The sequence below is a fragment of the Dendrobium catenatum genome, unplaced genomic scaffold, assembly GCF_001605985.2.
Source record: "Dendrobium catenatum unplaced genomic scaffold, ASM160598v2 fragScaff_scaffold_1586, whole genome shotgun sequence".
Taxonomy (NCBI): domain Eukaryota; kingdom Viridiplantae; phylum Streptophyta; class Magnoliopsida; order Asparagales; family Orchidaceae; genus Dendrobium; species Dendrobium catenatum.
The window spans coordinates 550,942-563,305 of NW_021320048.1; the positions used below are offsets into that span (position 1 = coordinate 550,942).

Here is a 12,364-nt window from a genome sequence, read left to right on the forward strand (position 1 = left end):
TTGCTAGAGGTTGCTCGACCCTTCTTAGTTTTTCAAGGATTACGTGCTTCCATCTCCTCTCCCTCGACTCTATCTAGACGCACACGAAATGACCCTCTCAAGCACTTCATTCTTCTCATTTCTCTGGAGAAAATCAAACTCAACAAGGAAAAAACCCCTCCACCAGTTCTCTCCCTCTGGAAGAATAAAAAAATGTCGCTCGGTTCACCCAAATCACACAGAAAATCTCCTTCCTCTTGTTTCCGCCAGCCGAAGTAGCATCATTCTTGTCACAATACCGTATAGTTCCCAAGATGGGCTATATATGAATGATCGTGCCCCTCAACAACCCCAAATTGATGCATTCACACTACCCTTGATATAGTCTTTATTATGCCGGGGGATCATGGAAAAAAGACTGACAAATATTTAGTTTCAACCATTAGATTATGGGTTTCTTAATTTGTAAATGCTCAAATAAAAAATTGGCCTACTCGAATGAGTTGATTTGGGTTTGACTTTGATTCAATTTGGGTTAGTTAGACTCGATTCGAGTCGATTTGATTCAGTTGAAGTTGTTTCAACTTAATTAGGCTTAATTGAACTCAATTTGGCCCGAATTAATTTAATTTGACTCAAGGCAACTTAATTCTACTCGATTTGATTTGATTTGACTCGTTTCAACTAAATTGAGTTGATTCAACGCAATTTAACCAGTTTTGATGGAATTAACATCAAATCGAACAATCTAATCAATTAAATTGAGTTGAATTTGTCTTAATTAGTCAATTTTAATTGAGTCGCCTTGAGTTCAAATGCATCAATGAATGATTGTGAACTTCATTCCAAAAATGAGTTCAGCAATTAAAAAAAAATTAGTCGAAAAGAAGCATTTAAAATTTGTCATCATAGTTAAACGTATAACAATGTAGGAAGAGTTGAGAACATCATGTTCCCTCATTTATATTATCTTTCTTGATATGTAATAAACCTTGAAGAATGGTGATTTATTTAATTTTCTATTTTGGCCTCTTTTGGCAAATGAAATTTGGAACTTTTTGCCCATGTCTTCTTCGAACACCGTCATCAGAGTCATACTGGGTATTTGGATTACCAATACCCCTAACAACAGAATTATCATGAGTAGCAAATACATATGGGTGGATTTGGATCAATGATGTTGCATGCATATGAGGTGCCAACTGTTGCCTTTGGTAAACTGAACATCCTGGGGAGGAGGCTCTGTTTTCATAACAATATTTAAAGTATATTCTAGGTTTTGAGTACAAACTATATTAGAAGAAGTTTGCAGTTAGGGTTTTCTTCATCTGAGTGCTCTCCTATTTGATGATTGCTAGTCTTATGGAAAGATGATTTCCTCAATTTCTGAGCGATCTTTGAAGCATCCTGTGATGTTGTGACCAAAAAGTTTTGCAGAAAGAATAATATAAAGGAACACCATCAAATTTTACATTTAACCAATAATAATGGAGCCAATCCAAATCTCCTTCTTCAATGGGATAAAATGTTTATTTCATGGCGGCCTGGAGAGTTTAGCAATAATAGCATCCACTTGAAGCAATTTTACAAAAAAACAAAACCAAAAGAAAACATGGTGAATTGGCTTAAGTAGTGAATTCAGAGCTGAGAAAAATCAATCCAAACTGGATTTACAGTTGGCTCCTTGGATTAATCAAATTGAGGAGGCCATTTAAGTAAAACATCAGAAAGACATCCACATAGCATGATTTCCATGAGAAAAGTCTTGAATAATCAACTTTTAAGGTTAAAATATGTACATGATGGGAATCAAGAAGCGACAATAAGTTCATTTTAGTGATTTATGACAAACTTCAGTTGTGATGCTTTGCATTCATTTCTTTGGCTTTACTTGGGGTAAGCTACACTTGATTTTGTAGGATTTGCAATTAATGCTTGCTTTAGGTTGTGCTAGAGGTGTGCTAAGGAAGAATCAAGGTTTTGATGAATGTGCTAAGTGGAACTAAGGAACTAGGCCACACCTAGCCCATTTGGTGCAATTCTTTCAACTTGAGTTGTTTAAAATCCCATGTATTTTGGATCCAATTCTTATAGATCTATTCTCAGTTCTTTGTTCAATTTTCTTCATCGTAGTCAGGTCTCATAGATTAATTTATGTTAAATTAAGTTTGAAGATATTTGTTTGATTTAGTTAGTAAAAGCCACTAATAATGCACTGGCCAATAGACTAGCATCAGTTCTCGTTTTATCAAGCTAATGAAAGGATATATATATATATATATATATAACCAGAATTTTGTAACCTTCGTATATAAAATTATATACCGTCGACGAAATTGCCAGTTGATGCAAAATTGATTAATTAGCGTGGAAGCAAACATCATCTTCTTCATTTTCCTCGATCTTGCGCTCTCTCTCCCTTTCTCGTGTCTCGTCGACGGGAAATTGATAACTGTTCTGCGTGTTTTCCTCTCTTGTGAAGCAACCATGGCCACCATCGGCAACAACAACATCAACGCCAAGCTCGTGCGACAACTCTTCCTCCTGTCCTTCTCCTACTAATCACTACGATTTCTTAATATTACTCAAGTTTAACATATTGCTCGTCTCTGAGACTGCAGGTGTTGCTTGGGGACATGGGCGCTGGCAAGTCCAGCCTCGTACTCCGCTTCGTTAAGGGGCAATTTCTGGAATTCCAGGTCTGCTGCCACCTTATTCCTTTATTTTTAGGGTTTATCGAGCTTGCGGGTGACCTCGATGGGATTGTAACCATTGTTGGTGCTTTATTTGACTTGAGTGGATTGGAATTGATTTGATCGCAGGAGTCGACGATCGGAGCAGCGTTCTTTTCACAGACACTTGCTTTGAATGACGCTACGGTTAAGTTTGAGATCTGGGACACGGCGGGGCAAGAGAGATACCACAGCCTCGCGCCAATGTACTACAGAGGAGCTGCAGCGGCCATCATCGTCTATGATATCACAAGCAAGGTGAGGTGATCATTTAATATGGTTCTGTAAAAAAATGTCTATTTTATTTCTGTTTCAGCTATAATTCTTATTTGTTTTTTCCTTTATTGGGCTTTAGGATTCATTTGAAAAAGCGAAGAAGTGGGTGCTAGAGCTGCAGAAACAAGGTTTTGTTTTTCTTCTGGCTTTCAAATGGATAATTTACTAGACTGGGAATTTCTCTACCTTTTTTTCTTCGTATATATTTATAAGTGATCTATTGTTGATACCGGATCCAGGAAATCCAAGCATGGTAACTGCGCTTGCAGGAAATAAGGCTGATTTAGAAGACAAAAGGAAGGTGACATTAGAGGTAAGTTTGTTAATTGCAGGAATGTGAGCATTTGATTGGCTGCCAACTATTAGAATGTTTATATAGAAATTGTATACCTTATTCTAACTTCAATACTGGTTTCTATGTCTCTACGTTAGCACATTAGACCTGCAGCTAATCTTATGGAATACACCTATATGCACTGCGTAGATTGAAGTAATAATTTCAGTTTTATAGTATGCTTGATGTTTTTCATTTATTATTGATCAACCCTGCTTGAATCAGATATGGAATATAATCACATAGACACTAGAATATTAATTTCGTTGTAATGTGCTTGATTTATACCGCTAATAAATTTTTGGTTCCTTTTTTTCTCTGAGAATAGGGTAGACTTAAGCTATTCTTCCTTATATACTGAAAATGAGTTTCACAGTTGTTTTAATCAATCATATCAGATAAATCTTAGGTTGTCATTATGAGTTGAATAAAGAATAATACTTTATTCCCCAAAAACATCTAAATCGCATAATATGAGACCACATCAATTGTCCATATGGCAGCTGATGTGGCCAACTCCAAATTTAGCAGCTAATATAAAAATGTGCTAAATTAATGATCCTTATGAATTGTTGTCTTGTTTGTTTAAGGAAAACCAAGGGATGGGTGAATTGAGTATGCAATTTTTTTGTACTATAGATTTTTTTTTTTACAAAATTATTCCCAACTTAAATCTCACACAATCAAGCACAATGCAATGTGGAAGCTATATTAATAATTATACAATGGAAGCAAGAAATGAACAAACTAAGTAATGCGCAAAGGCTAGAAATATGTCAGCAAGATTGTCAAGCTAAATACCCAATACTATCTAGACGTATATTGGTAACAAATAATACAAGAATAATATGTTCTAAGGTGAGTGATCTATGTTAAATACAATGCAATTTATATGATACTCAATTATATATTAATTACAAACTTGTTTTCAATTAAAATTGATACTAAAAAATATATCAGCACAAATGAGTAATGGTGTTGAATGAATAATTAAGCTAGCTGTAAGTGATCAAACCAAGAGCTCAACTATGTAAGATGATTATATTACCTAACTTATAAGATTAATCTTGTCAATGTCAAAACACAAATGTCCTCAAAAACAGAAATGTTGATACCAACAAATCTATGCTATGAGTTAACTGCATAACTAATAAGAACAATGAAAGTAATTATAAGTTAACTAAAGACCATAAGAGATTTTATAACTTTACTGAACATGTAACATTCAGGCATGATAATGATAAAACAAACATGCTATGAAAGTAAATCTAAACTATAGAGTGAAATGGACACTCAATATTTACATGGTTCGAGCTACCAATGACCTACGTAATGGCTCGCCTCTAATCCAAACAATGGTTCCACTATCCACGCTTGTAGCCATAAGCTTAATCCTTTGCAACGCGGGTGGAGAAACCTTCACAACACTTCTTCGAGGAAAATCATACGCTCACTTCTTTATGGGGAGTTGTTGCCTCACCTAAGCAAATCCTAAGTAAACACCAAGGAGTGGTCGAAAATCCTCTAAAAATTTGGTGGTGGCTAAGGGGTTGTTTAGTTGTTTATATTTTAATTCAGCTGCATTTGAAATGCAAAATAAAGTAAATATGGTGTATTCTAAATTCTTAGAGATATTTGGTTGTTTGTAAAGTACTCAAGTGAATTGTTGTTTTGTTTGATTTAGTGTAAAATGCAGTGTATTCTGAAATATAGTTGTAACATCACATCATTGTTTTGATATAATAAATTCAATATTAGAGAAATTTAATGTATTATATGGATTGGAACCAATCAAAGTAAAAAAATAAAAAACATAGAACAATTAATTATTTTCATTAATGTAATCGTAAAATAATAAATCATATGTAGAGTTAAATTAGCAACAATTTAAGGATAAATCTAAAATAATCATAACAACTTCATAATGCCAAAATGCATCTAAAGACACGAGTTCATAATGCTCATATATTATACCTCAAGATTGTTAATCCATTATTAACTTTTAAATTAAGAAAATATTTTCCCTAACTCCTTATGCATCCACCTAGCATTTTATTCTATGGGTTTTGAGAAGAAGGAATGAATCATTGTTGGGTTCTTGGATAAGTTGTCATATGCAATATCAATATCTAACTCGAAAAAGCATGGAATATTCGATAGCTTTGTGATAAGTTCAATAAATATCTTTTCTCCATCAAATCTCTTATTATACATTGAATTGTATGAGCAATTTGAGTTACATTATCAGTCATTTTAATGATATAATCATCAAGAGATTGATCAACATCATACCCCTTGCTCCTTTTTTGTGGGATACATCCCATGGAAGATAATGACATTCTTATAGGATATTTTGTAATATTCACTTTAGCCCACTCAGTGGGATGCATTATCATCCAAGTTGTTTTCTTGAGTATCAAATTGAGTTTGAGAATTTTAGACTCGCCCACTCTCCGGTGGTATGTCCTTATCTCGAACATTTTCTAACTCCATATAATTTGAGGTTGATATATAAAAACAACTTATATTTTTCGGAAAATCCTATAGCACAACAAACAGAAAGCATTAGACATGTTACTTAGCAGTTTTATGTACTTTCTTATAAATAATGCTAGAATATGTGATGTATGCTAGTAATGACCCATCAATACCATTTTCTTATTTTCATCCCAAGATACTCCTGATATCTCCTTCAACTTTTGAATGTGACTTCATATAGTTATTTGATATTGAATTTGATTCTTATATTGCTCTATCATAAATTCTAAATTTCTCTTTCAATTTTTGAGTAACATTTTGGTTCGCAACATCTTTGAAGGCTTGAGCACTCCTTTTATTTGCATCAATGTCTCACACATTATTTAAAGAACTCCAATCCATTCTGGTTTTAAACTTCATAATTTTTTTCTCTTTTTAGTTATGGAAGCAGATGTGACGGTAGGATGAAGAGGCACCATTTTACCTAAAAAATCAATTATCATGCTCAAAAAGAAGATTTAGATAAAAGTGAAATTAGAATTTTATTAATTATGAAAAATATTATATATCTAGAACTAAAAAATATTCATTGTCATCATAAAAATCTATCTCGAAAGTATATCCCAAAAAGAGTAGAAATCTATCTCAAAAGTATGTATGTATGTTAATAACTAGCACTGTCCATCTAATTCAGCTTTGCATCAACAATTTGGTCTTTTTTTTTTCCAATCATTCTCGGAAGTCATCTTGAATTTCTTCATCCTGCCTATTAGCGTTTGCTCTTCTTGCCCGCTTATGCTTTGCAAGAATGAAATCATCATCAATCTCTATAATAATCCAATTATGTAATATTTAACATTCAAGAATAATGCCAACTTGTGTTTTTAATAGGATTTTAGGTTCATACTTTGTAATTCCAAATGATTCATTAGAGAATCAAAAGCATGTTCCATAGTGGTGCATAATTATGAATGTTGAAGGTTAAATAACTCTTTGTAATCTGTTAGTTGACTGCCAATAACCTTTGGATGATAACTAATGGCATAATATGGTGATATAAAACCCTTCTAGTGAGTATCCAACATCAATTAACTAGTATTTATCTGTGAGATAGATTTCAGTTATTTGTTCATCAAAATACCATAACTAATTATAGAACTGTATATAGTATTATCATTTTGTATCTTTTGAAACACACAAACCGTTGGTTTGTTTTAATGAATATTGAAGTATTGTGGAATCATTTGCTATACCTTCTGAACTAGCTAGGGCTTATATGAATCTCAAGTTTAAGTCCATTTCTATGAGCACATTCTTGCTTGGGTAGTGTTTCTCCCTCTGAAAGCAGATTGATGCTCCTTAAAGACCCTAGCTTTAATGTGTGTTCCATAAATCGTTCCAACGCAATCTTAATTTTAATAAGTTGTTCTAGTACGAGCATTTGTAAACTTATATTGGGAGATGCTATAATCATACTTTAAAAAAACATGAATCTATCATTTGATTGTATGTTACTTGGAGTGTGGAGCAATGGAGGTTTTTTCATCTCATGTCACAACTCTCCTATAACATATAACACAACATTTGAATATCTACTCAGTTTCTTTTTATCTTTGAAAGTTAAATTGAACGAATAAAATGCACAGTATGCTTAAGTGTATTTAGTAGCACAATAACCAATTCTTTAATGTGCAAATTAATTGTGTCTACAAGTAAGCTTGTGAGTTTAATTTAATGTTACATAAAACGGCAGCCTTCTGATGACCTGGTTAGGTAAGTAGAGGTATTAGATTTCACTTATGTTAAGAAAGATAGAGGTAGACATAAAAAGGCTTGGTTAGAAAATATTAAAAATGATCTTTCTTTATTAGATTTAAACGAGAATTTGACTTTTAGCATGACACAATGGAGAAAAAGGTTTCATGTAGCCAACCTCATGTAGTGGGATAAAGGCTTGATGTTGTTATTGTTGTTGTATAAATAAACTTGTACGGAATAAATTGCATGATTTAAAAAAGGATCCTCTCTTCATTCGCATCATATTAATCCAATCATTATTAGATTCGTGATATAACTTCGAGAGATATGTTTCAAGTTGAATATTCTGCTCGAGATTATATTCTCGTTAATCTCTACTTAGTTCATATAATAATATGAACAAAACACTAACTGAGCTAATGATAATTGCATGAACAATTGAGTAATTTTGATTTCTACTCATCTCTGTGTCATTCCAAAACACATCCCAATTGGATGGTCATTTTTTATTATTTTTTAGTCTCTCTGTTATTGATTTCTATTCCATTCAGAATTTTGCTGTCCTCGCATAAACAAATAAATTGGTTCAAAAGATTAATGATTTTACAAATATTATAGTACAAATATGATAAATTATTTGAAACACATGAATTTTTAAGCTTGATATCACAGCTACACATTGAACAAAAACCTTTTCCCTTACTTGTTTAAAAATACATTTGACGAAGTTGTTATACATATTCACTTCCACCATGCTTAATTGAACAAGCAACAAAACATGAAAACCAAAGCTCATTGTATTTACTTAACCTCAATCATTCAAGCAAAACTTGCAAATTATCAAACTTACATTGTTTTCTAAAGGCAAATTAGCTAATCCTAATCATTAAAGAGCCCTTATAATGCTTTCTCATAAACTTGAATCAAGGGATTATTCGTTTTCTAAAGTGGAATTAAAAAACAAAATGCAGACCTGCATTGCATTTGCTGGAAGGGTTTGATGGTTGGCATGGGCAAGTTGTGAAGGCTGGAGTGGGCTATGAAGTGGAGCCCTATGGTGAAGTCGTACGAGCTCAGGCTCAAGCGAATGGAAAACTCATGAAGAGAGTATTTAGAACTTGTTCGAATTAAGTGAGTTTAAAAGACACATGAAGCTTTCATTTGAAGATTTCTACTACCTCAAATAATTACACTATTTTTTGTATTTACTTCAGTCCAAATGGTGAAAAAAAAATTAATGCATGTAAATGGAATGCAATACATTTATTTTACTGTCAAACAAACAACCCCTATTTAGAAACACTGTCATTGTCAGGTCCTAGATGAGAAAAACAGAGAGTTGCGTTAGGTAGTCGACAACCAACGTAAAACTTGTTGAATATCATAACATGAATCCTTTAATATATTGTGTTAATGTTAGGGTGTTCCCTGGAAGTGACGTGTTGTATGACCGTAATACAACGACAAGCGTACAAGGGCCGCTGAAGCTGCAACACTGCAAAAGCACCCTGGTGCAGCATTAAATGTGCAAGGGTTCCTACATCATGAATGAATTAAGATAGGAACTTGGAATATAGATTCCTTTATAGGCATATTAATGGAATTAATATAAATGATTCATATGAAGATAAATATTCTACACATTCAGTAAACTAATTGGGTTGGAGAGAAGACTAAATAGATTCATAATTTAGGATTTAAACTATTGTTTTTTGGTATGTGTCATACTACAAATGATATAGGTGTTATTATAGATAAGAGTTTGAAAGATTTTGTTGTAAAAATTAATAGAATTAGAGATAAAATTATAGCTTTAAAGGTTGTTGTTGATGCTAAGATTATTAATATCATAAACGTTTATGCCTCTAATGTAGGTTTGGATATGTACTCAAAATTAAAATTTTAGAATGATCTAAAAGAATTAATACAAAAGATACCTCTCGAAGAAAGGGTTGTTATTAGAGGAGATTTAAATGGACATGTTGGTACAAAGGTGGATGATGTTAAAATCATTAATAGTGGCTATGAGTTTTGAGCGACTAATGAAGGGACAAAAGATAAAAAAATAAAGTAAATCGTTATTCTAGGATTAGATGGAGACATTTAAAGAATATTATCAAAATTATTTGTGAGAGTAAAATTCTAGATCTTAAGATTTTGTCTGTGCATAATGAAGCTAATGTTATGTGGGAAAATGTAATTAGTGATATTAAGAATGTTGCAAAAGTATCAAAGAGAAAATTTGCTAATAGTAAAAGTACTTGGTGGTGGAATTAAAATGTGCAAGAAAAGATAAAAAATAAGAATATTTGTTATAGAAATTGGTCTAGCTGTAAAAAATGTGATAATTGCGAAAGATATAAAGAGGTCTGTAATGAGTCTAAGAAAATAATTTTTAATGCAAAAAATTTAGCTTTTAATGATTTATATAATAGATTAGATACTAAGAAAAGCGAAAAATATATGTATAAGTTAGCTAAACATCGAGATATGAGTTTTAAGGATTTAGTTCAAGTGAAGTGTATAAGGATGAAGATCAAAAAGCGTTTTTATTAGAAAAAGATATTCAACAAAGGTTGATGAGATATTTTGCTAAACTTTTCAATGATGTTTATGAGAATGTGATTAATTTTAGTGACCTTATCACCCTAAATGAAAATAAAGATTTTGTTTTTATCTGCATACTAGTAAACCAAAGTTAAAGAGGCTTTAAAGAAAATGAAGTGTGGAAAAGCTGTTGGACTTGATGATATTCCAAAGAGGTGTGGAAATGCTTAGGAGATGAAGGAATTTCTTGTCTTACTAAACTTTTTACTATTATTCTGAAGGCTAAAAAGATGTCAGATGAGTGGATAATGAGTGTGTTGATTCATATTTTTAAGAATAAAGGTGATGCACAAGATTGTGCGAATTATAGAGGAATTAAGTTAATGTGTCATACTTTAAAACAATGGGAGAGAGTTATGGAGCATAGGTTGCGGTGTGACACAATGTTTCTCTCAAAATCAATTTGGATTCATGCCAGGTAGGTCTACTATGGAAGCTATACATTTATTGAGAGGTTTGATGGAGAAGTATAGAGAGAATAAGGAGGATCTACAAATGATTTTTATTGATTTATAGAAAGAATATGATGAAGTTCCAAGACATGTGCTATGGAGAGTTCTACATAAGAAAGGGGTTAATAATGTGTATATTCAAGTCGTTAAGGATATGTATGCGGGAGCTGTTACTTGTGTTTAAACACAAGGTATTTTGATCAAGTATTTTTCTATTTCAATTGGATTACATCAAGGATCAACCTTAAGTCCATATCTTTTTTATTTAGTCATGGATGTTCTAACTAAACATTTGCAAGAGGTTTTACCCTGGTGTATGCTTTTGGTGGATGATATTCTTCTTATTGAGAAGACTAGAGATGGAGTTGAAAGTATGGAGGTTAACCTTAGAGTCTAAAGCCTTTCGTTTGAGTGGATCTATAATTGAATATATGGAGTGTAATTTTAGTAATAATAGACTAGTGAGTGGATTGTAACTTTGGGTGATCAAGTCATTAATAAGAGTATACTTTTTAGATATTTGGGGTCCATTGTTCAAAGTGATGGTGACATAGATTGAGATATTATTAGTAGAATTCAAGTTGGATGGTTGAAGTGGAGGAATGCATCGGGCTTGTTGTGTGATAGAAAAGTCCCTCTAAAACTTAAGGGAAAATTCTATAAGATGTTAGTGAGACCTGCAATGCTCTATGGTGCATAATGTTGGACATTATAAGTGAAGCATAATATTAAGTTAGGTGTTGCAAAGATGAGGATGCACAGGTGGATGAGTAGTTTTACACTTAGAGACAGGACTCAAAATGGCATATACGTGAAAAGGTTGGAGTAGCTCCAGTGGAAGATAAAGATTAGAGAGAGTTGCCTTATATGGTTTGGTGATATAAAACGGCGGCCTTCCGATGACCCGGTTAGGAAGGTAGATATATTAGATTTGACTTATATTAAGAAAGATAGAGGTAAACCTAAAAATCCTTGGTTATAAAATATTAGAAATAACCTTTCTTTATTAGATTTAGATGAGAATTTGACTTTTAACATGACACAAAAGAGAAAAAGGATTCATGTAGCCGACCCCACAGTGCGATAAAGGCTTGTTGTTGTTGTTGATGCATCAATCTATTAGAGTAAAAATCTAGTGGTATATATTTAGTAGTTTATAATTAAAGAAACAACCCAAAACCAACTTTCTGATTGGTTAAAATTAACAATAATGAATAACCCAACACTTATATTGAATTAACTATTTTCTGCCATTAACTGGTTTACAGGTACTTGCTAATGATTAACAAATAACTATAAAGGCCTTTACAAAGGCTCATAAAGTTTAATGCATTAATAAATAAATTCATACACTGGAGGTATTACTACTTTGTGGAGGAAGCGCAAAGCTTGGCATATACCTGCTAACTTTATGAAAAACTGTTTACCTTAAAATGATCCTGCAAAGTGTCAAAATTAAAATTTTAGCGAGCTAGGAGGAAGACAAAGGGTTCTTTGCATATATTTTATATCATTCATAATTGACCACACTTTACATGACTTTAACTTTTTTTATGGGTTGAAGTGATGTTACCGGATGATTTTGTTTTTAACTTTTTGTCTTCCTCATCAAGTTTCATTCTCGCGCTTTGCTGTGTTGCTATCCGTCTGTCTTTGCACATTATTTTCTTGTAGCTCCATTCTCTCAAGTATTTATCTATCCTCGATTAATGTATTTTATTTGATTAATATTATTGGTTTGAGGTATG

At 32.5% G+C, this 12,364-nt stretch overlaps 1 protein-coding gene across 1 annotated transcript in view; it reads left to right on the plus strand.

Annotated features, from left to right (window-relative positions):
• The first annotated feature begins 2,304 nt into the window (after positions 1-2,304).
• The window catches only part of LOC110112640 (ras-related protein RHN1), a 27,773-nt gene continuing 17,713 nt past the window's right edge, over positions 2,305-12,364 (plus strand). The window contains exons 1-5 of the mRNA XM_020844932.2: positions 2,305-2,505; positions 2,601-2,678; positions 2,802-2,969; positions 3,067-3,115; positions 3,227-3,300. Coding sequence (XP_020700591.1) covers positions 2,467-2,505; positions 2,601-2,678; positions 2,802-2,969; positions 3,067-3,115; positions 3,227-3,300 — 408 coding nt within the window. The 5' untranslated portion in view covers positions 2,305-2,466. The remainder of the gene's footprint in view (positions 2,506-2,600; positions 2,679-2,801; positions 2,970-3,066; positions 3,116-3,226; positions 3,301-12,364) is intronic.